Below are 23,220 nucleotides of genomic sequence, written 5' to 3'. Positions count from 1 at the left end.
AGCACGCAAATTGAATAATAGAATGATATTTTCCATCCAATTAAGTGTCTAACTATAAGCCATCAACTTCATTCTTTGTACGAATGACCTAATTGATATTATGTAAATTTTAAAAGATAGACAATTTCGATAAATAAATAAAAAAACACCTTACATGGGGCTCAGATGGTGCATTATTAGATTTTAATGTTGTATTGAAATTGAACGACGAGATTTGTTGAAGTGTGAAACTTCAAGGACTAATTATGTAATTTATCCTAAAAAATAACATTCTTTTAAAAAAAATAGGAATGAAGGGTGCAAGACTTGAACCCCAGATCTTTTAGATAAATGTTCAAACTCCAAAATCTTATCACTATGGTACACAATTGAGAATTTGCAATTCTAAAGGCTATTAATTCTATAATACTTTCTTGTACTTAGAGGCTCTATTTCCCAGCTGAAAATTTGAGAAGACAGTGGCATCAAATGCCTCTGTTCTAGTGCTGGGCCTGCACTTGTAGATCATACTATAGCTTATGTCATTGGTGTAAATCAATATATCGACTATAATAATTTGTTTTGAAAGAAAGTACAATGAAAATAAATTTACAAAATTATTTAGATTATACTTCTACGACCTAGCTAGTTCCAGGGACCACCATTAAATTTGGATTGGTATGCATAGGGTGAAGGTTTGACACCAATCCACGTGTCAAATATATAGTGCCAATTCTTAAGTGTAGCGCCCTGAATATTGATAAGATTGGGTAGTAATATAATTAATTTCACCAATTATAAAAAATGGAGTATTTTTCACTCTATTTTTTGATATTCACACTTATTTTTTTGTACTCCATTTTAGTGTCGAAAGTTACAGTTGGATAATTATATTTTTTAGTGACATCTCATTTTCCACAAAGGAATTTTGATATTTTGAATTAAATTTTGTCGAGAAAGAATTTGATTTTAGACTAATATTTTGAGAGAAAATTGTAGTTGTATTCGAAAATTTGAGTATAATACTTACTTTTTGGTGAATTTCTTGGATGAAAATTTTGAGTGAGAACTTCATTTTTAGTTTAAATTATTGAGGTATTGTGTAAGAAAAATTAAAATTTGAAAAAATAATGTGGAGAGAATTGAAAATTAAGATAACATGGTGGAAACTTTCAAAATTTGAAAAAATTATGTGGTGGGAATTAAAAATAATTAGGCTAAGTTTCGTAAAACACATTGTGCTAAGGTAACGACAATCTATGGTATTGTTATAGTATTTGTGATTATTTTATTCAATATTTGGTATTTAATTTACGTATATATTGTGCTTCGGTATAATTATTGTGGAGTTTTTACGACATATTTTTATTTTGTTATGGAATATATCATCACAAAAAAAAAATTTACGACAAGTTGTTGTGAGGTAACGCCACTTTATGATTTTATTATAACAATTGTGGTTATATTATTTAATTATGGTATGATATTTTGCCGATCATAACTATCATTAATTGAACAAGCTAATTGAATTTTTTTTTATATGACACGTGGGTATGAAAATGTCAATTTGTAGTGTTGTCGTAACAAATTTGGTTATATTACTGAATTTGTGGTATTTTGGACATGTCTTATTATGAAATATTTTAATCAATTTCTTTTGGTACGACACATTGTGGTAATAAAACGTCAATTTATGGTATTGTTATAACAATTGTGGTTTGTTATATAATTTGTAGTATTTACATATGTTTTCTTTTGATACAACACATTGTGGTAAGAAAATGACAATTTTAGGTGTTGTCATAACAATTGTGGTTATTTTATTAAATTTGTGGTATTTTACAAATATTTTTGGCTTGAGTATAACAATTGTTGATTCTGGTACGACAAGTTTTGATTTTGTTACGGAATATCATATGAGTCAAAGAATTTTTGGTACAACTCATTGTGGTAAGATAATGCCAATTTCTGGTGTTGTTATAACATTTATGTGTAGCATTATTTAATTTTTGATATTGTATGCATATATTTGGTTGGGATACAAGTATTATGGATTTTGGTACGAATAATTATGGTTACATAATAACAATATTTTTAATTATGGATAACCTGCTAATGACCTGTTCAACAAGTAAATTTTAAAGTACAAGTCGTAATTAGCATCATAAATATGCATTAGAAAACCAAAAATTGGTATAATGAAAATCTCAAATTGTCGTAATTTAGACATACGGTATACCCTGTGTACTATAGTTTTCCCCTATAAAAGTCCTCACATTAATTTTGAACAAGCAATCTTGATTACAATATTATTATTGCTTTCGACCTCTTCAATTAGCGTTATTTTTGTATTCAATTTTCGCATACAAAAGTCCTTGTTTCGAAGTCTGGAATTGCCTATAAAAGGCACTAATTTTTTTACCAAGGAGACGACACGGATTCCCGGAATGTCCTTGCGCAAAATATAAGTCTGGCAGATCTTCTACTGAGTAAGAAATATTCTTGCAAAGGAACAAGTCAGGACGTCCGAATTTTAGCTAAAATTCGAATTACGATCTCAGTCGTTGAATTGTGTTTCAATGGTCCAAATCAGTGGAAGGTTTAAGGTCATTTAATAGTCATAAACTTTCGACAGATCTTCAATGGCTTAGAGCAAAAGTCCGGACCCAAACAAAAATTCGAACGCCCTGGCTTGATCCGGCCTGTAACATCCTATAGTTGTAAATGTTTCATTATTAATAAAGTATTATTGTCCTGAATTAAACTTTGTAATTGTGTTGAACCTATGTACACCAAAGGGTTAGGCAAAATAACAAGTGAACAGCACGAAAATGTATTGTTGCTGGCTCGCTCCTTTTAACTTTCACACCAAGGGCGGAACTACAGCCGCACCATGGAGTGGGCTGTAGCCCAGGTGCATTTTAGAAAATCAAAAAAAAAAAAATTATATGTAAAATTTTTGTTCAAGTTTTTTTTAGCCTAGCCCATTTATTTGTTTAGCCCAACCCACTAAGTCACAAATCCATTTATTTGTTCCTTAACTGATGTGCATGTTGTTAAATGCAGTACTGGCTGATGTGCTTAAATTTGTTACTATTATGTTGTTAAATTCAGAGCACTGACTAGTGTGCGTAGATTTTTATTGATTAAGTTGATACATAACAGTAGCTGGTGCATGTGTTTAAATTATAAAATGTTGGTTCTTACAATTTTACTCTTTTCGGTTTAAATTATAATGGCAGAACAACAAAAAATCCAGAGCATTTTTTTTAGGGGAACTTAATTAGCCATCCTTTTTATCCTACTTATTTAGGTGATCATCCTAATGTGTTTAAATACTTATCTTTCCATCCTCAAATTCAAATAAATCCTAAACTGCCCTTTCTTTCTCCTAATTTTTCAAATCTCTCTCTTTTTTAATCTTTTCTAATTATCTCAATTCTCTCTCCTATTTCAAACATTTCTCTCACCTAATCTTTTGAATTTTTTCTCTCTCCTAATTTTCTCCCTCATATTTTCATTCTCCTAAAATCTAAAAAGAAAACACAATTCTTACAAAAACGAATGTGTAATCCGGAAAACAGGGCAAAACATGAATTCACAAAACAAGGCAAAACCTTATCGAGGTAGATTAACAGGACAAGATCAATTAAAAAATATGACAAAATCGAAAAACATGGCAAGTTTCGAGGAGTGTAGGTTTCGATCGAGGTAGATGAACAAAACATGATCAAATAAAATATATAACAAAAATCAGAAAACATGACATGTTTTGAGAAATGTAGATTTCAATCAAGGTAGACGAACAAAACATAATCAATATGACAAAAATCGAAAAACATAATACCTAAAACTGATATTCCTGCAACGGAATCCGGTAACGGCGGTGATCAAGAGGATGGAAGCGATGTGTCTCAACCTTAGAACCTCGATCATTCATGACTGTTTTGATGTCGTCCACTCTCGTTTCTAAATATCAATGAAACGAAAAATTAATGACGACGGTGCCGTTCCGGGTTCTTCTCCAAGATCAATGACTACGATGATGCTATTTTAGAACGTTGCCGTCAACTTTTTTTTTAATAACCCGGATGCGCTGCCATTGACTTGAAATCCAGATCTAGAGTGGTTCGAACCAAAGTTGTCAATACCGTACCGGCCAGCGTACCGTTTTCACTACTGGAATGGTACGTACCGGTACCGGGCTGTATCCCGGTACCGTTCCGGATTTACCGCAATTAATATTTTATATATATATTTAATATATATCTACCATATTTTAAGTATAAACATAAATAAAATGTAAAAAAAAAAAAAAAAAAAAAAAAAGAGGGTAATTTTGTACCGGCCGGAACACCGGAATATGTCCGGAACAGGCCGGTATTGTCCGGTACACCCGGTATTGGCCGGAACAGGCCGGTATTTCAACCGGAACGGAACATGACTTTTTGCGTTCCGTTTACGCACCGGTACGGTACGTACCGGCCGGTACCGGCCGGTACGGAACGGATTTGACAACTTTGGTTCGAACTGGTTGCAAGCATGCCTGGTTCTAGAAATTAAAAGAAGAGTTCAACGTTCATGCCTCAATTACAAGGCTTGAACTCGAGCATTGATAGGATTCATGTGAAACAGAGGAAAAGATTCTAATGAGCTTTTTCCAATATTGATCCTCGGCCGGATATTTAGCAGCATAATCCGGAGCAAATTTTATCTTGACAGTTACAGTAAATGGGATTGCCTAATCCCGGTAATTAAAGAAAATGAAAAGGATTAAATTAATATATTAATACATAGACAGGGGTATAATGGGGCAACATGACATTTTGAGGATTAGAACATAAGTATTTAAACTCACTAGGATGGACACATAAATAAGCCTTCTAAACAGGATGCCTATTTAATTTCTTCTTTTTTTTAGATTTATTTTGTGATTTGTTGATGTCCTGGGTTTTTATGGGCGCATTTTTTTTATATTGTGCTGTTAAAGACACCACTGCTTTAACTCTTAAGAAATAGATATCCGGTGTCCTCAATCGTTACAATCTCAACATTTACAATATGCGCTAGCAATATGAGCGGTGCATAGAATAAATTACTAGTCTTATTTCTTAGAGATTGCTCGTATACATATTATAAACACTGTTTTGTCCACCAAATTTTTTTTTAGATTAGCTCAGGACAGAATTAATTTCTGATTCCACCCTTCTTTCACGCTCCACCAATCCTCTCTATAATCCTTTATATCTATTAAAATATTGTAAAGTAACATTTGTGATATTATAAAAATATAAAGCAAAGAGGGAGATAAAAAAAAAAAACCAGGAACATAACGGGGGGGATTTGTACCTATTAAAATATTGTAAAGTAACATTTGTGGTATTATAAAAATATAAAGCAAAGAGAGAGGAAAAAAAAACCCAGGAACATGGGGGGGGGGGGGGGTTGTGTGTGTGGAAGTTGTGGGAAAAAATAATAAAATAAGCAATACATAGTGAGCAGTCCTATATGTATTTCTAGGTGTTTGCGTGTTTGCGGTAGCAAAAAATTTGTAATTTTTTATTTGTGGTTAAGAAGTTGTTAGGTATTTTCTATAGTGAATAAATTATTGAAAAATGTCAAGTTATTTTCGGTAGTAAATATGCTGTTGATGGTTTGTGAGTAAAGTTACTGTAGCAAAAACAATATTTGTTGATAACTTTTTGTTAGTAGAAACGATATGGTAAAGTGCTGAAATTTTTTTGTTAGTAAAAACGAGATGGTAAAATGCATTAAGTTTTTAGTGAATAAGTTGACAATCTAGAAAAATATTTGTGGTCGAAAAGTTAGGTGTTTCCGGTAGTGAATAAATTGTTGATGAATTTATGAGTAAAGTTACTCCAGCAAAGAAAAGTTTTTGTTGACACCTTTAATTTTCTCATCCACCCTAATGCATGTTAATTAATGTTGGAATTAGAAAATATATCAACCCGAAAAGCAACCAAGGGATAGATGGATCAAACAACGGACATCTCAGGCTGCCAAGAATCCTCTGTTGCGGTGAACTACAACAGGGAAGAAGAGCTAAAGGCTTTTGATGATTCGAAAGCCGGTGTTAAAGGGCTAATAGATGCTGGGGTGACAAAAGTCCCCAAGATATTCATCCGATCGCCTGAAGAGATTGCTGAGGAGCTTGCCAGGCGCAAGAGTACTGATTTACAGATTCCAGTTATTGATATCAGCGACATTGTAAGAGGAAGTGAAGGGCGCGAGAAAGTTGTGAACGAAATGCGTATAGCATCCGAGGAGTGGGGATTTTTTCAGGTGGTCAACCACGGAATCCCCTGGAACGTGCTGGATGAAATGATTGACGGAATACGCCTGTTTCACGACCAGGATTCCGAGATAAAGAAAGCGTTGTATGATCGGGCAAAAAAAGTGAGATTCGAGACTAATTATGATTTGTACAGGTCGAAATCCGCTAGTTGGAGGGACACCTTGACCATCTATAATCTTGCTTCAGATCAACTTGGTCCTGATGAGGTTCCCCCAGTGTGCAGGTATGGCTTTATTTACTTCAAGAAAAAAATGTTTTGAAAAAACATGATACCACTTGTACCGACCCATGCCAGCAGACCTGCTTACAATTAGACCAACTATGTGACTCAAAATATTAACCTCAGGTTATACAGTAGATGCACAGACTTGTTAATATATTGCCTCCACTTAATTCCTATTTTCGCCCAATGTGTGACAACCATTCTAGGCGTTCACAATCGCACGTTGCAATCCCAATCTGCAGTAACTAGAATTCAAGTACTAGTAACAAATTCATGGTGTTAAAATTTGCAGAGCTACAACAATGGAGTACATGAAGCATGTTACGAACCTGGGAAACACTCTGTTCGAGTTGCTATCAGAGGTTCTAGGCCTAAACCACGACCACTTAAACGCCCTCGAATGTGGTAGAGATCACACCCTTCTTTGCCATTACTATCCAGCATGCCCGGAGCCAAAGCTAACTTTGGGAGCTGACAAGCACTCAGATCCTACATTCCTCACTGTACTGCTGCAAAACCAACTCGCAGGCCTCCAAGTCATGCACAAAAATCAGTGGGTTGATGTTCAGCCGATTGCCGGAGGTTTGGTAGTTAACATTGGGGTTCTTCTCCAGGTTTGTTCCTAGCTAGTAAATATATCCTTTGTTAAATTCAGTAGCTTTAAAATCAAATTCATTACCTTATTTTGATTTTCAGATGACATCGAACGACAAGTTCAAAAGCGTTGATCATAGAGTGGTGACCAGCCTTGCCGGACCGAGAATCTCCGTGGCGTGCTTTTTCGTTGGTGTCGTATCACCTCCGAAGCCGTACGGGCCAATAGAAGAATTGATATCGGTAGAAAATCCTCTCCTGTACAAGGATTTTCTGGTGAGTGATTATTTTGCCAAGTTCTTTTCCAGGGCACTTGACAAATCTAGGGTCAACGACTACAAGATATGAAGCAAATACATAAAGTTCATCTGTGAAGCTAGGCTACATTGTGTTGTCCTGTTACACTTTTCCTTTTCATATGAATAAATTCACTATCGGTTTTTATTTTTTTGTGTGTTTGGGGCAGTATCCATTGAATAATATTGTACTCCGTACTTTTTTTCCCTCGGCAAAGGTTTTTCCCACTAAGTTTTCGTTGACAACGTTTTAAAGAGATATATGATTTGGTGATTAATTGTATTAGATGCTTTCCATTTCGTTCAAATATGTCTGAATCAAAAACCATTATTTTGTACATTGTGATTACGGAGAAGGAAAGAAAGAAAGAAGAGATAAATACAGAAAGAAAGCAATGAGAATATGATGTTAGATTTATCCCACATCGCTTATTTAAGCCACTCAATCTTAGTTAATATATTCTAGAGGCTACTCCACTTTTCGCCATTGGTCTTAAGTTGGAACCCTCGAAGAAATCTAACACATGATTCCTCTCGTCAAGATCAAAAAAAATGATGAATTTTTTTTCACCTGAATCTTGTAAAGATTAAGAGAAAATAACTGAAAAGACCGTGGAAAAAAATCCACCAAACTAGCTTATTTCTTACTATTGTAGGCAAATAAAAAAAATAAGGAAGTGAATCAAAGGGATGTTTAATTGCGCCTATGTCATCCCTTGACTTCTTAGCCCAATCGACTGACATGCATCGTAACTATGCACATATAGAACATCCACTTGCAACCTAGATGTGTTCCAAAAGCATATCAAATAATATCCGACTAGGATGATTTCTGGCGCGATTGATGTTCTCAATTGTTGCCCAATATTGAAGTGAGACAGAAAAGAACCCCAGTCCAGCTTCAATCTAAAAGGACCGGAGAGGGTCGTACGCCAAAAAAAACTAAAATATGAGAAATGACTGATGGAAATAGATATGGATAAAACTGAAGCAATAGAAAACGCTAAGTGCAATCCTGTTGAAATATTGAACTTAATTATTGTGGGGATGTGATTTAGCCGCCCATGTGTGGGTTGGCTTGAAGGAAAAACTGAGGCTGGCCGAAAAGAAGGAAAGCAAAATGTCAAAGTTGGCAGCTGTGCAAGTTGCCGGATGTGAAGTCTCCAAAGGCCGCCCATTGGTATTAATGTGTGGGGTAGATGGATGAACCTGTTTTAGGTATAAATATGTATGTGCATGTATTGTATTGATATGTGGGGGAAAAATTGGGCAGAGGAGAGACGTGAGAAAGAGGAGTCCCATCGGGAGAACTCCCCTACCACCCGTGAAATAAGAGAGAAGAAATATTGTATTGAATTTAATAATAAGTTGTACAATGAAGTTCCTATTTATACAAGGTGAGGGAGCCTAACTATAGAAAGAGAATCAATCCAATTACAATAATAAGAGATCAAGAGAATCATATAATATCATAATCATGTCATATCAAGATATGATTACGATATTATATGTTTTGATATTCTAACATCTCCCCTCAAACTCAAGGTGGTAGTGCAAACACTACCACCTTGAGTTTGGATACCAAGTTATGAAAACATCCAGGAGGATGAGCCTTTGTGAAGATGTTCGCAGTCTGATCGGATGAGGAAACTGAGAGAAGGCGAACGCTACCCTAAACAACATGTTATCGAATAAAGTGACAGTCGATCTCAATATGTTTGGTGCGATCGTGAAATACATCATTGCGGGCAATCTGAACAGCACTCTGATTATCACAATAAAGTGTAGTAGCAGTGGAATGAATAACACCCATATCACTGAGGAGCCAGTGAAGCAATATCAACTCTTGAGTAGTGTTAGCAATAGCACGATACTCTGCCTAACTACTACAACGAGAAACAAGAGATTGCATCTTACTTCGTCAAGAGATGAGAGAGTCACCAAGAAAGAAGCAGTAACCCATGGTAGAGCGACGATCAGTGGGGTCACCAGCCCAATGAGCATCGGAATATGCACATAACTCAAGGGAGGAATGTGTTGAATAGTGGAGGCCATGAAATAGAGTGCCTTTGACATAGTGAAGAATTCGAAGAACAACCTGAAAATGAGTCAATCGAGGAGCAGACATGAACTGGCTAACTATGTGAACGGCATAGGCAATGTCAGGCCGGGTGATAGTAAGATACTCAAGACTACCAACCAATTGGCGATAAAGAGTGGCATCAGGGAGCGGTGTGCCATCCAGAGGAGTGAGTCGAGTGGTTGGCTCAAGTGAATCAAAGGGGTGTTTAATTGCACCTATGTCATCCCTTGACTTCTTACCCCAATCGACGACATGCATCGTAACTATGCATATAGAACATCCTATCGCAACCTAGACGTTTCCCAAAAGCATATCAAATTATATCCGACTAACATAATTTGCTCCCTTTTTTTACTTAGCACCAAATCTTTTTGAATGGGCTGGGGCAAATTAATATTTAGAAGTGGGGTCAAGTAAGTAAAAACTGGGTGAAAAGTATGACCCCACTTGTCTCTCCTTCCTGCCACCCATGGCTGCCACAACTGTGTGTATGCATCGTTTCATTGTCACTAGCATGAAGCCAATCCGAGTTTGATGAATTTGCAGTTGCAAACTTGCAACTTGGGCGATGTATTTTGCAGTTGTATCAGGGAACCCGAATTTATACGTTGAAGAAGAAGCTGAATTCGATACAATTATGTAGACTATATAGTACCGTTGCTGTACGAGTTTGTCAATGTCCAGTACCAATACGAGCTATGATCTAGGGATGTCATCTCAATTCTCAATAGCCGTAACAAGAACATTTCACGCGGCCGTTCAGAAAACCAATCAAACATTTGCGTGCATTGGTAGTTTTATTTTCCATATGAAGTACCAGAAAACCAGAAGACAGCTTTGAAATTACAATGTAGAAAGAAACAATTCATACTTCATAGGTCATCAAAATACAATCGTACACAAACGTTATTCATATTACTGCATGATGCGGTGTGTGGGAACACGTCCCTGTAATTCCTACCAGCATCATATCTTCAAATAGTCGAGCGCAGACTTGTCAAGCGGCCTCGAAACGAAACCTCCAATGTAATCGCTTAGTGTAAAATCCCGGTATATAGGAGGATTTTCTTCTGATATCAGTTCTTTTATGGGGCCGTAGACCTTCGGAGGAACAAAAACACCAGTGAAAAAGCTCGCCATGGAAATCCTTGGTCCAACACGGTTTGCCAACACTCTATGATCAACACTCTTGAACTTGTCATTAGATATGATCTAATAAAGTCAAAACAAGGACGAAATTAGAAAAATGACCGGATTGCATTATACTCAATAAGTGATCGATATTTAATACGACAAACCTGGAGAAGATCCCCAATGTTAACTACCAAAGCTCCGGGAATCGGTTTAACATTAACCCATTGATTTTTATGCATGACTTGGAGGCCTCCAAGTTGGTCTTGTAGGAGCACAGTGATGAAGGTAGGATCCGAGTGCTTGCCGGCTCCTAAAGTCAGCTCTGGCTCTGGGCATGCTGGATAGCAATGGCAAAGAAAGGTGCGGCCTCTAGCACATTCGAGGGCGGGTAAGTGATCAAGTGTTAGGCCAAGAGCCTCTGATAACAACTCAAATAGAGTACACCTCAGGTCGGTAACGTGCTCGATATACTTGATTAATGAAGCCCTGCAAAGGTAACTATGTAAGAGAGCTAGCAGAACTGGAATTGCTTGTCCTCTGATCAAATCAGATCAATTGAGGTGAAAATTGGTTCTGAATTTAGATTTCGATATGCCAAACGTCCAAATGGTTGGTTTACGTTTGTAATGACATCGAATTAGATGGATGGTTTAAAGTAAGAGGAATACTTATTCACGGAGGGGACGTGAATAAGTTTTACAGACCACAATCTCGAGCGTCCAAAAGTGTTTCGGACGGTCCGGATTAAATACAACTATTACCGGTCAGAAATATTTATTACTGGCCAAAGTTTAAAAACATATCTCAACCATTGATTGCTGAAACGGACGGCTATGATTGCGCGGCTCCGTAATAAGTTATTCTCTTAAAGTAATGGCAGATCATAGAAGTATCCTTTGCACTTTTGTATGGAAAAAGGAAGGAAGTGAGAGTCAAATGACAAGCCGAGGCCTTGTGAAGCCTTCGGTGTGGGGTTCGACTCACACTCGTTTGAGATATTAGGGTGTGTTTCTCCCCAAAATTTTATTGCGCTCCCTTCTAATCACCTGGATTAATCGGTGACCGGAGTTTCAATAAAAAAAAAAGGAAAGAACAAGAAGAGGCTTTCTCATCGTACTCGATCATTATCAAGTGAGGATTTCTTGAAAACTTAGATATCTCGCACAATACATCGAAACAGCAAAGAGGGAAAACCTTCTTTCATTGGATAACTTAGATATCTCGCATAAAATATCCGACCAGCTTGGAGGACCAATTTCTACCGTCTATTGCCAGAGGATCCAATTAAAGCCTGAGAAAAATTCCGTCTAGACTGATCCTACGCAAGAGTGCATAACACGCGGTGGGGAGTCAAACCACAATTAGAGACTTCCCGAATTATTTGATTGCTCCCGCGCCAACCACTCTAGTTTTCAATAAGGAGATACCTAAGGGCTTTTCAAGACATGACAACTAACTATAAAGATAAAACACGATTAAAGGAGGAAGACTAAAACCACGTACCTACAGGTTTTGGGAATTTCATCGGGGTCAAGATGGTCAGAAACAAGCATAGAGATGTTCAAGGTGTCCTTCCAAAACACAAATTTTGACTGGTACGAATCCGGGTTACTATAGAATCTCACTCTTTTCACGTGATCAAGTGAATACAATGCTCTCTTTACCTCCGGATCTTCTTCGTGAAACATTCTTATTCCATCAATCATTTCCTCCAACACGTCCAACGGGATTCCGTGGTTGACAACTTGAAAGAATCCCCACTCCTCTGACGCACAGCGGACTTCCTTCACGACTCTTTCCCGACTGTAACCTTCTCCAATGTTGCCGAGATCAATGACCGGCACTTGTAACTCTACTGGTGAATTTTTCAAATCCTCAGAGAGTTCATCTGGTGGGCGAATGAATATCTTTGGGACTTTTACCACACCGGCATCAATTAGCCCTTTGACACCAGCTTTGGAATCATTGAAAGCCTGTACCTCTTTTGCCCTGTCAAAATGGTCTCCAGTACTTTCTGGGTAGGATAATTTGGTGCCTGAGATATCCATTCTTTGTTTAATTCAGAGGAGTAGATGGAGGAGGAGTTGAAGTCCTCTGTTTAAAGTCACGTTTAATAAATTCTCTCCGCCAGGCGCCAGGGGAGGAAAAATGGGTTTTTCCTCCAAACAAATACCCTTTTGCCACGTCAGCCAATGGCACAAAATCAAAGCATACAGCACAAAATCAATGGGAAAACCACGTGCTGCATGTGCTATGCTTGGACTCTACTTGGGTTAATAAAAAAGTGTAACTTGGCAATTCATCAATCAATTTCAGGGATTAATAATACTAGAATCAAAGTCAACTTTACTTGGGCAACAATCTCTGTACATGTACATCAGACATATACTAGGAAACAAATTTCCTGGAAGGCACTCTTCTCATAGGTAGAGGTCTTTCCTCTTTCTTGCGGTGACTTGTTCTGCGCAACACATTACTGTTTGTCGCAGTCTTGCAGAAAAGGGTTATAAATACAGAAATTGATCCACAGGGAGCTTGGCCCAAATGTTATACTCCCTCCTTTCTAGAATTATAATGCATTATGACATTTTTCAAATGAAATGATGACAAAATAATTGCACATAATTTGTCGGCTTAGATGATAAAATACTTACGATTTTTTCTTTTTGGAACCAGGCAATTTTTTTAACTGGACAACGGCCATGAAATTCAGGGAGAAAGCTCTGGAACAGGATATCATAGAGCTTAAGCTACAAAAACAAGACTCATAGGAGGCTAGGAGCCCAGATGAAAACCATACAACTCAGAGGCAAAACTAAACATCTAAAACTGTCTGCAAACCAGGAACATACTGTAAATCTCTACACAAAAATAGCATCTAGAATCCCCCAATCGCAGCAGATGTCGAGGTTATCCACAGTCTTGGGCACATTCCTCCATGAGCTTGCACAGGCCTTGACTTCTTCTAAGATTTGGCGAATAACTCAACCAGAGTCATGCCCGGTCCTTTGGAAGATATGCCCATTTCTCTCCATCCAAGAGTCATGCCCAATCCTTTGGAAGATACGCCCATTTCTCTCCATCCAAAGGTAGTAGATAGAAGCAGCAAAACAGAGGTTGAATAACGAGGCCCTGACAGAGTTATTCTTGCAGAAATTGGAGCCCCAATGAACTTCAGAAGATAGAGACTAGTCGTGAGAAAAAGATCCCAACTTGGTGGAAACTGAAAAGCACCCATTCTATCCCTTTAATTTACGATTTGCTGTCCTTTCCGTTGTTATTTTAATATGTTTTGCGTTTAGGATTCGTGGTAGCAAGTCTTGGAGACCATTGGAGGCGAAAAGTAGCAAAGTGGAGGTTGTTAGAGGTGATAAGGAGCAAAGAGTGAAAGCCGAGAAGTAAAGAGGGGTCAAAACTAGTCCGGACCAGAACCTCCTGAAGAAGATATGAACTTGCAGTACATGTGGTCTGGACCAGCCCGGCCTTGGTCCGGACGAACGGGGCCTCAACGCTCGAATAGCTTACATCAGTCATGGTTCGGACGATTCGTGCTCTGGTCCGGACCATTGGAACCAAATTTCTCCGTTTTTTAGCATCTTTATGTACTAATTTTTCGATCAAAATGACGTAGAACATGTGGAGGCCCAGTTTCATGATCAACTGGACCGTGCCAAGTCTTGGAAACCCAAACGATGTTTAATTACTGATTATCCGATTTGACAAAATTCTGATGAGCTCACACAATAGGCCCAAACTTGGCGGGTTGACTTATTTTCCTGTTGCAGTCAAGACTCACAATCCTAAGTTGTGAGCCCCAGTATTTTTCGGCCAAATTCTTTGGTTTAGGTCTTCAATTTACATTCTTTGTTGTTTCAGGAAAGTTTTGATTCGTTAATAACTCTTAAACTGTAATTCTTGGAAAAGTCCCGTTTTTCTTTCCCGTTTTCAATTTTGGGAAAAGCTTTTTATTTTTCAGCTTATTATTATTAGGATTTTGGGTTCCGCCCTATAAAAGGGTTATAAACCTAATGTTTTGCTCAGTTTCTTATCAACAATATTTCCAAGTTTCTCTCTATTTTCTTTGTACGCAAGGTTTTCTCATGGACTCGAGTTATTTATCTCGTTCGGACTAGTACGCTAACTAAGCTCTTATGAATTTCGCTGCATTACAAAAACCATAAATAGCCTTTCCAAAACTTATTTTAGGGTGCCTTGCTCTTTTTTAGCAAGCATAGAGAGAGCCAAGAGTGGATCTAAGAGAAAAGCTCCATGTCTTTCATTCGTTCTTCAAATTCAAGCGCCTTTGTCTTCTCAATCCATGGCCGACTAAATCCCTTGTCCCCTTGTCTAATGGGGGAGATGAAGCTCCGCACCGAGTAACTTCTTTGATACATAGGTTTTGAGTTTGTTATTCGAACTGATAGTAAGACTAAGAATCTTTTTCGTTACAATTGAATGAATTGATTTTAATTATTTCTATCTATTGGGTATTTGCATGTATTCGCAATTTCAAATACATAATTTTGCAATGGTTCTCATTGATTGTAGTTGAGATTCTGAAATGTATTATGCTCGTAAGTTGGAGCTGTAGTTCTAAGAACTTACAAATTTGTTCACACCAATTTAAAAAACTAATCTGGATCTTTAAATTAGACAGTTGATTTTGTCGGTCTCTTTTTTTTTTTGCTAACCTCACTTTCATGCAAGTTTGCCTCTTTCTTTTTTGCCCCCTCTTTTATGAGTAGAATGTTTTGCACACGGTGGGGAGTCAAACCCAGTTAGAGACTTCCTGAAGTATTTGATTACCAAGTAACTGCCCCCGCCCCAACCATCAAACAAAAAGAGCAACAAGTTCTCAAATCGAGTGAAACAGCATTAACCCTAATCCGAGGGAAATCGAAATCGAAACAAGTTCCGAAATCCCCAATTTCAATTCAGCGCTAACCCTAATCAGAGTGAAACCCCCAATTTCTAGGGCTATGGCTGACGGACACACAGAGAGAGGGAGAGAGTGTACCTACTCTGCCGATTTGAATCTAGGGCAAAAAAGCAGGTTTTTGCCAGAGGTGGTGGGGGTGGTCGCCGGAGGTGGAGCCGCTGTGGTGGCCGGAGGTGATGATGGGGTCGGCGGCGGTGGTCGTCGCGATTCCGTCGCCTCTCTCTCTCCCCCCCTCTCTTTTGGAACCAGAAGAACGGAACGTGGGTTTTGCGAGGTTTTGTTTTCTGCTGATTCATTTTTTTAAAAAGGGGTGGGGCCTACCGTGCGGTGAGCTGGTCACCGCATAAGACGCGGGGGACGTAGCGTTATTGGTTGTCGTCAAAAAACTCAGGAGACATCAGTACAATTAATCCAATCTAAGCTTTCGAATTCGTGAGGATGGAGAGGATTGGTGTCTTCACTGCAATCAGTCCCATTGAATCTTCTAATTTCCCAAGAGGTATTCTTCTCTCTCTACCTCCACGCCCTTCTCAGATTGTTTCATTCCGTATTCATTCTCACTCTAGAGACCCTATTTCTCCAACTACGAGTCCAGCAAAACACCCCCCCGCTGTCGAGGAAAAAGAGCTCTGTTAAACCCAACGAGCTCCAAGAAGCTCGTGAGTTTCTCAATCGGATTTCCCAAATGCGACCTTTCCCACCCATTTTTTACATCAATATAGCATTAGGGACTCTTGTGAAAACGGGTCATTACGTCGAGGCTCTTTCTCATTTTGAAAAGTTGCACTTACTCGACACTCGGGTAAATATGTATACCTTGAACATTGCAATAAAGAGCTGCTGTCACATGAATCGAGTCGGTTTTGGGTTCTCTTTGTTAGGCGGCATCTTCAAACGCGGTTATACCCCTGATGTAGCTACCTTCACTACCCTGATAAAGGGACTTATATTAGATGATAAAACTACTGAAGCTGTTGAGTTATTCGAGAGATTAATGAGAAAGGGGGAAACTGAGCCCAATGAGGTTATGTATGGAACCATTATTGATGGGCTTTGCAAAAAGGGAAACACCGGAATGGCTGTGGGTGGCTTAGGATCATGGATGAGGGAAGTTGTAAACCTAACAGAACGGTGTATAACATGATCATTGACAGTCATTGCAAGGATAGAATGGTGGATGATGCTTTGAACCTTTTTTACGAAATGAAAGAGAAAGGAGTTCACCCGAATGTTGTTACTTATAACTCTTTGATTCATGGCTTATGTAGTTGTGGCCAGTGGAAGGAGGCTACAAGAGTGTTAGGAAAGATGTTGGATATTGGTATTTCTCCGAACATCATTACGTTCAATGTCTTGGTCGATGCACTTACCAAGGAAGGGAAGACAAAAGCGGCAGAAGAAGTACTTGAAAGCTTGATTCAAAGAGGTGTGCATCCTAATGTAATCACATACAATTCTTTAATGAACGGATATTGTTTGCAAGGCCAGATGGATGAGGCAATGAGAGTGATGAATACCATGGTGGATAGGGGCATTCAACCTACGGTTCGTAGCTACCTCATCTTAATCCGGGGGTTTTGCGATAATATGAAAATGGATGAGGCCATCGGTCTCTTTCGACAAATCCCTCAAAGGGGTTTGAAGCCTGACCTTGCAACTATTACCACTATCTTCTCAGGTATCTCTCGGCTTGGTAGATTTACAGTTGGTCGAGAACTTCTCAATGCGATGGAACTTGCGGGCCTAACTCCCGAGAGTAAAACTTATGTTATGTTGTTAAGCGGGCTTTGCAAGACCGGGCATATAGATGAAGCATTGTCATTATTTCACATGATTGAAAACAAAGGTTTGGGTCTCAATATTGTTATTTACAATATCATGATTGATGCATTTTGCAAGAATAATAACCTTGAAAGTGCAAGGGATGTTTTCATTAAACTTTCTTCCAAGGGGTTACAACCTGATTTCATTACATATAATATCATGATACGTGGTCTTTGTAAAGAAGGGTTTTTGGATGAAGCTATCGAGTTGTTAGTGAAAATGGACCAGAATGGTGTATTGCCTGATAGTGGCACTTACAACGCTATCATCCAAGGTTTTATTGAACAACAGAAGTTGAATGAGGCTCTAGTACTTTACGAGGAAATGGTTAGAAGGGGTAATTCACCCAATGCATCTACTTTTCGCATGATTAAGGATTTAATCTCAACTCAGGGATATGAATATATGATCGATCTTGCTCTCCAAGAAGTGATAACAAAGTTCATGCCCACGATAGACATGGAGCTGTGAAGGTAAATCTAGTTTTACACAAAAGTGTGTAGGCTATCATTGAGCAAAACTCTCGTCTTTGTGCCTATGTATATGAGTGGTATACTAGGAATTTGCATTCATAGCCTCTCTTTTTCCTTTGGAAAGGTGGAATACACTGTTCTAACATATGTCCCCTTAGCTCTTCCACTCTTAAGTTACTCTCTGAATGCCTCTAAATTGCTTAGTGTACCATGATTTGCGGTGGCATTAATTCTTTTTTTCTTAGCATTACCACATGTTTTAGATTCTTATGTACTCTTATCTTCCTCCCTTTGCAAAATTATTGATCTTTTCTCCATCTACTGGTATGAGTTCTGACATCCTCTTCTGGTGCTTGAGTAATCCCATTATTAGTTTCAATATTTGGTTGTAAAACATCCGCTTTTCTCTCTCAACAAATGTTGTAAGATGTGATTGCAAGGGAGAGATTTAATATAGCGTTTATTAGTTAAAAATAATGACAGTCATTTCCTTCTGCATCTTGAAGGGGAATGAACATTATAAAAAAAAGAAAAAAAGGAAGGGGGAAATGAAGAAAAATAACAGTCTGTAAAATTTCATATTTTATATTTCACTTGTGGGTTACATTTCTTTCTTAGTTTGACGATCTTTAAGTTCCATGAAGAATTTGCGATGAGTGGTATCCCCCATAAGGTGTGGCCTTGTATCATAATTGTGAGTTCACTTCATCCATTTGGAAACCTAAGTTTTTACTGGTGTATCAAGGATGCTGAATGTCGGTGCTTTATTCCGTTCTTTTAGTTTCTTCAATTCTTTGCCCTCCTTCACTTCTAGAAGTTCAAAAAGTCTCCCATTCAGGTATTTCTCTCTGGAGTTCTTTACGTTTTTTCCAATGCAGTGGAATGCCTATTTGTCCTCTTATCTCCTTTATGATACTCCATAGGAAGAATGAAAAGGGTAGAAGAATTGTTTCGATCGGAAATGCAGTGATTGAATTGGTCCCTACGAAAGCCCAAAAGCCATAGACTTATGACTAATACTATTTTTAAGGGGATGTTTGGGAGCCTCTGCTTTTCGCATTGTGTATTTTCGCGTTCTAGTTCTTTGAGAGCTAGATGAAGAATGTATTTGTGGCAGAAGTAATTCTCAAATTTGAAGGATAGATCCATCCATAATAACATTTACAACTGTTCTAGTCTTGTTGATAGATCCATCCGTAATTCTAGTCTTGTTGATTGATCCTCTGAAAAGAACCTTGCTTACAAGTTGGTATTTTTGGTGAATATTGGGTATAAAAACAGAACAAAGGATTTGAAAAAACCAGAATCAGCTGCAAGAATTTTCAGCAGGTAATTGGGCTGTATTTGAACTATGGGCTAACTTGCAATGACATTTTGATCATGAGTAAGAAGCATCCCCAGGTACTGCAATACAATAATGGATTGTTGGAAGAGAAGATGGATTACTTGATCAATGATATGGGTCTTGAAGTTAGAGAACTATTGGGTTTTCCTGCGTTTCTTGGGTACAAGCTTGAACTATTGGGTTTTCTCTGTTAGCTATTTTTGTTATCAATTTTACTGAATTTGATAGAAAGGGTCTATTTGAAAAATGGAAGATAATTTTGGAAGTAAAATTAATTTTTTTGTAAATTTGGGAGTCTAATAGACATTGAGTGTAAAGTTTGGGGATATTTTGAATTTTTCCTTCAAAACTAATCCACTAAAACTGTCTACAAACAAGGAAAATAAACCTCTACACAAAAATAGCATCTGGAATCTCCCAATCCAAGCTGATTCCAATGGACCCACCAATTTAGTGCTGCTTCTGTGAGGCGTTCGATCAAGTAGTACTGGGAGATAGACGTCCATGAAAATTGTAAGCACCGTAGCGGAGACAAATCTGTCTTAACTAGTCATTTAGAAGACCAATAGAATGCATGCATTGGTAGTTTTATTGTCCTTATAAAGTACCAGAAAACAAGAAGACAGCTATATAATTTGAATTACAAAGTACTACTGTAGTAGAAAGGAACAATTCATAGGTCATCACAATACAACCGTACAGAAACATTATTCATATACTACATAATGTGGTGTGTGGAAACCCAATCCCTGTAATTCCTACTGGGGTTATTTCTTCAAAAAGTCGAGCCCAGGCTTGTCAAGTGGCCTCAAAAAGATACTTTCAAGGTAATCGCTTACCGTAAAATCTCTGTATATAGGAGGATTTTCTACTGATATCAGTTCTTTTATAGGGCCGTAGACCTTTGGAGGAGCAAAAACCCCAATGAAAAAGTTTGCCACAGAAATTCTCGGTCCAACACGGTTTGCCAACACTCTATGATCAACACTCTTGAACTTGTCATTAGTTATGACCTAAGTCAAAATAAGGACAGAATCAGAAAAATGACTGAATCTCATTATAGTTGATGAGTTATAGTAGTAATTAGTAGGACAAACCTGGAGAAGATCCCCAATGTTAACTACCAAACCTCCGGGAATCGGTTTAACATTAACCCATCGATTTTTATGCATGACTTGGAGGCCTCCAAGTTGGTCTTGTAGGAGTACGGTGATGAAGACAGGATCTGAGTGCTTGCCAGTTCCTAAAGTCAGCTCTGGCTCTGGGCATGCTGGATAATAATGGCAGGTGAAAGTGCGGCTTCTAGCACACTCGAGGGCAGCTAAGTGGTCAAGTGCAAGGCCAAGAGCCTCTGATAACAACTCAAATAGAGTATGTCCCAGGTAGGTAATGTGCTTGATATACTCGATTGTTGAAGCCCTGCGAACGTGACTATGTAAGACCACGCAGCACTGCAATTGATTGTCCTCTAATAAAATTTAGATCAATTGAGGTGAAAATTGTTCTCGACACAAAAATTTTGATACGCCGAACACCAAACGGTTGGTTTACTTTTGTTACGATATTGAATCGATGGATGGTTTAAAGTAATGGCAGATCATAATATTATGCTTTGCACTTTTGTATATGGAAAAAAGGAAAGAAGAAGTGGTTGTCAAATGACAACCTGAGGCCTCATGAAGCCTTTGGCATGGGTTTGACTCACACTCGTTTGCTATCTATTCATGCATCGGGTCAGTCCAAACAAGACTTTGTCCCGGCTTAATTGGGCTCCCTGATAGTAAATAGAGGAATCAGGGTGCGTTCTCCCAAATATTTAATTACCCTCCCCGCTATTCACCAGGATTAATTGGTTACCCTTGCAATAAAAAAAGAAAGAAGACAGAATAACTTAGGTCTGATAAATTATGCAATTGATCAGATAACTTACGAATTATTAGAGAAATTAACCTAATTCGGAAGTGACAACAGTGGTTGAGGAGCCGATCATATCAATCAAACTATTCGGTGCATTATGCGGCCCAGTCCTAAGTGTATTTCAGAGGACCAATTTCCACAGTCTATTAGGAGGGGATCCAACTAAAGCCGGGAAAAATATCCCGTCTAGACTGATCCTACACAAGAAGATATAACACGCGGAGGGGAGTAAACCCCAGACCCCGGTTAGAGACCTTCCGAAGTCTTTGATTATCAAGTAACTGCCCCTGTGCCAACCACTGGATTTTTCAATGAGATGCCTAAAAGCTTTTCAAGACATGTCAACTAATAGTAGCCACATCAACTAATTATAAAGATAAAACACAATTGGAGGAAGACTGTCCTTTTAATCTCTGTAACAATTTCAAGGATTAACTTAGAAAAAGTTTGCCGTTCAAAAGGAGTAAGACTGAAACAACATACCTACAGGTTTTGGGAATTTCATCAGGGTCAAGATGGTCAGAATCAAGCATAGAGATGTTCAAGGTGTCCCTCCAAATCAAATATTTTGACTTGTACAAATTACGGTTAGTCTCAAATCGCACTTTTTTCATCCGATCATGCGAATACAACGCTCTCTTTACCTCCAGATCTTCTTCGTGAAACATTCTTATTCCATCAATCATTTCCTCCAGCACATTCAACGGGATTCCATGGTTGACAACTTGAAAGAATCCCCACTCGTCCGACGCACACCGGACTTTGTTCACAACTCTTTCCCGACCATAACGTTCTCCAATGTTCCCGAGATCAATGACCGGCACTTGCATCTCTACCGGTGGACTTTTCAAATCCCCAGACAGTTCATCCTGCGGGCGAATGAATATCGTTGGGACTTTTACCACTCCGGCATCAATTAGCCCTTTGACTCCGGCTTTCGAATCATCAAAAGCCTGTACCTCTTTTGCCCTGTCAAAATGGTCTCCAGCACTTTCTGGATAGGATAATTTGGTGCCTGAGATATCCATTCTTTGTTCAATTCAGAGGAGAAGATGGAGGAGGAGTAGTCGAAGTCCTCTGTTTTATAATCACATTTCTGAAAAATAAAATTTCTCACGGTTTTAATAATAAGGTAACTTGACAGTTCATCAATCTATTTGAAGGATTAAATAAAACTAGAATCAAAGTCAACTTTACTTGGACAAGATGCTCTGATCGTGTATTGGGGCTGTTAGAATAAAACGAAGATGGAAAACGTGTATTAAATTGATTGAATAAACTATACAACGGGCCACCTATTTATACAAGGAGAAGAGGCCTAATTATGGAAATAAAATAATCCTAATTGACAAATTACAATCAAATCCTAATTATGGAAGTCCTCTGTTTTGTAATCACGTTTCTGAAAAATAAAAGTTTTGTTTGGTTCACAATTTGGATTGAAAATTTTGAGTTAAAATATAAAAATATGTATTTGGATGAGTTATTTCAAAAATAAATGAAACTTCTAACTAAGACTTACTAGAAAAGAAAAAAAGAAACGGTTCCTCTATAGTCAGCCTTGTGGGCTGATTACGGTCTCCTGCACACGCCCAAAAAGGGTTGTACTACCGCCAATTTCAAAGCATTGCCGGCCTTTTCCTCCCATGTTATTGACTGATGTGAGTTGTTAAGGCAAATTGACCCCATTACCCTCTGTCCCATCTGAGATGCACCTCCTTTTTTACTACTCCAACGACCAATGGTTCATTAATTTTCTTTCCGCAGCTTCAGTGTAAATATTTTTTTTCGACTTTCAAAATAAAGCTATTTTACCAATCAACGCTACTAACCATGCAGATATTTGTGTACAGATTGTGTACAGATTTTATTGTGAGGTCTATCATGGGTCTACACGAACGATTCGATCCGTTTATTAAATATAAAATATTTTTTCAATGGTTCCCGTGAAAAATCAACTCAATCCGATACTTATAGGTGCTCAATCCAATCATCCAACTTTTTATTCAGATTTCCGACTGTATATATAGGTATCGTATTGAGATGATTTTTCGCGGGAACCTTTAAAAAATGTATATTTAATGAACGGCATGGATT

General features: G+C 38.1%; 2 protein-coding genes and 1 pseudogene across 4 annotated transcripts; 2 read left to right on the top strand and 1 right to left on the bottom strand.

Annotated features, from left to right (window-relative positions):
* Nucleotides 1-5,888: 5,888 nt before the first annotated feature.
* On the top strand, nt 5,889-7,571 carry LOC131324106 (1-aminocyclopropane-1-carboxylate oxidase homolog 1-like). The gene is made up of 3 exons (XM_058355931.1): nt 5,889-6,518; nt 6,811-7,132; nt 7,215-7,571. The coding sequence occupies exons 1-3, from the start codon at nt 5,971-5,973 to the stop codon at nt 7,458-7,460; spliced, it is 1,116 nt and encodes a 371-aa protein (XP_058211914.1). The 5' UTR covers nt 5,889-5,970; the 3' UTR covers nt 7,461-7,571.
* A 2,671-nt stretch (nt 7,572-10,242) lies between these two features.
* LOC131324109 (1-aminocyclopropane-1-carboxylate oxidase homolog 11-like) lies at nt 10,243-22,225 on the bottom strand. Of its 3 annotated transcripts, none has more exons than XM_058355936.1 (3): nt 21,607-22,222; nt 10,790-11,111; nt 10,243-10,703 (listed from the first exon to the last, which is right to left on the bottom strand). In XM_058355936.1, the coding sequence occupies exons 1-3, from the start codon at nt 22,149-22,151 to the stop codon at nt 10,458-10,460; spliced, it is 1,113 nt and encodes a 370-aa protein (XP_058211919.1). In that variant the 5' UTR covers nt 22,152-22,222; the 3' UTR covers nt 10,243-10,457. The 3 variants fall into 3 exon arrangements, with proteins under 3 accessions (XP_058211919.1, XP_058211918.1, XP_058211920.1); XM_058355935.1 differs by lacking the exon at nt 21,607-22,222 and adding an exon at nt 12,129-12,799; XM_058355937.1 differs by lacking the exons at nt 10,243-10,703; nt 10,790-11,111 and adding exons at nt 19,735-20,219; nt 20,304-20,625 and having other exon boundaries at nt 21,607-22,225.
* Nucleotides 15,988-23,220, top strand: part of LOC131324102 (putative pentatricopeptide repeat-containing protein At1g12700, mitochondrial) — a 50,558-nt pseudogene continuing 43,325 nt past the window's right edge.

The sequence above is a fragment of the Rhododendron vialii genome, chromosome 4a (assembly GCF_030253575.1).
Source record: "Rhododendron vialii isolate Sample 1 chromosome 4a, ASM3025357v1".
Classification (NCBI taxonomy): Eukaryota; Viridiplantae; Streptophyta; class Magnoliopsida; order Ericales; family Ericaceae; genus Rhododendron; species Rhododendron vialii.
This window is presented reverse-complemented; position numbering and strand designations above follow the sequence as displayed.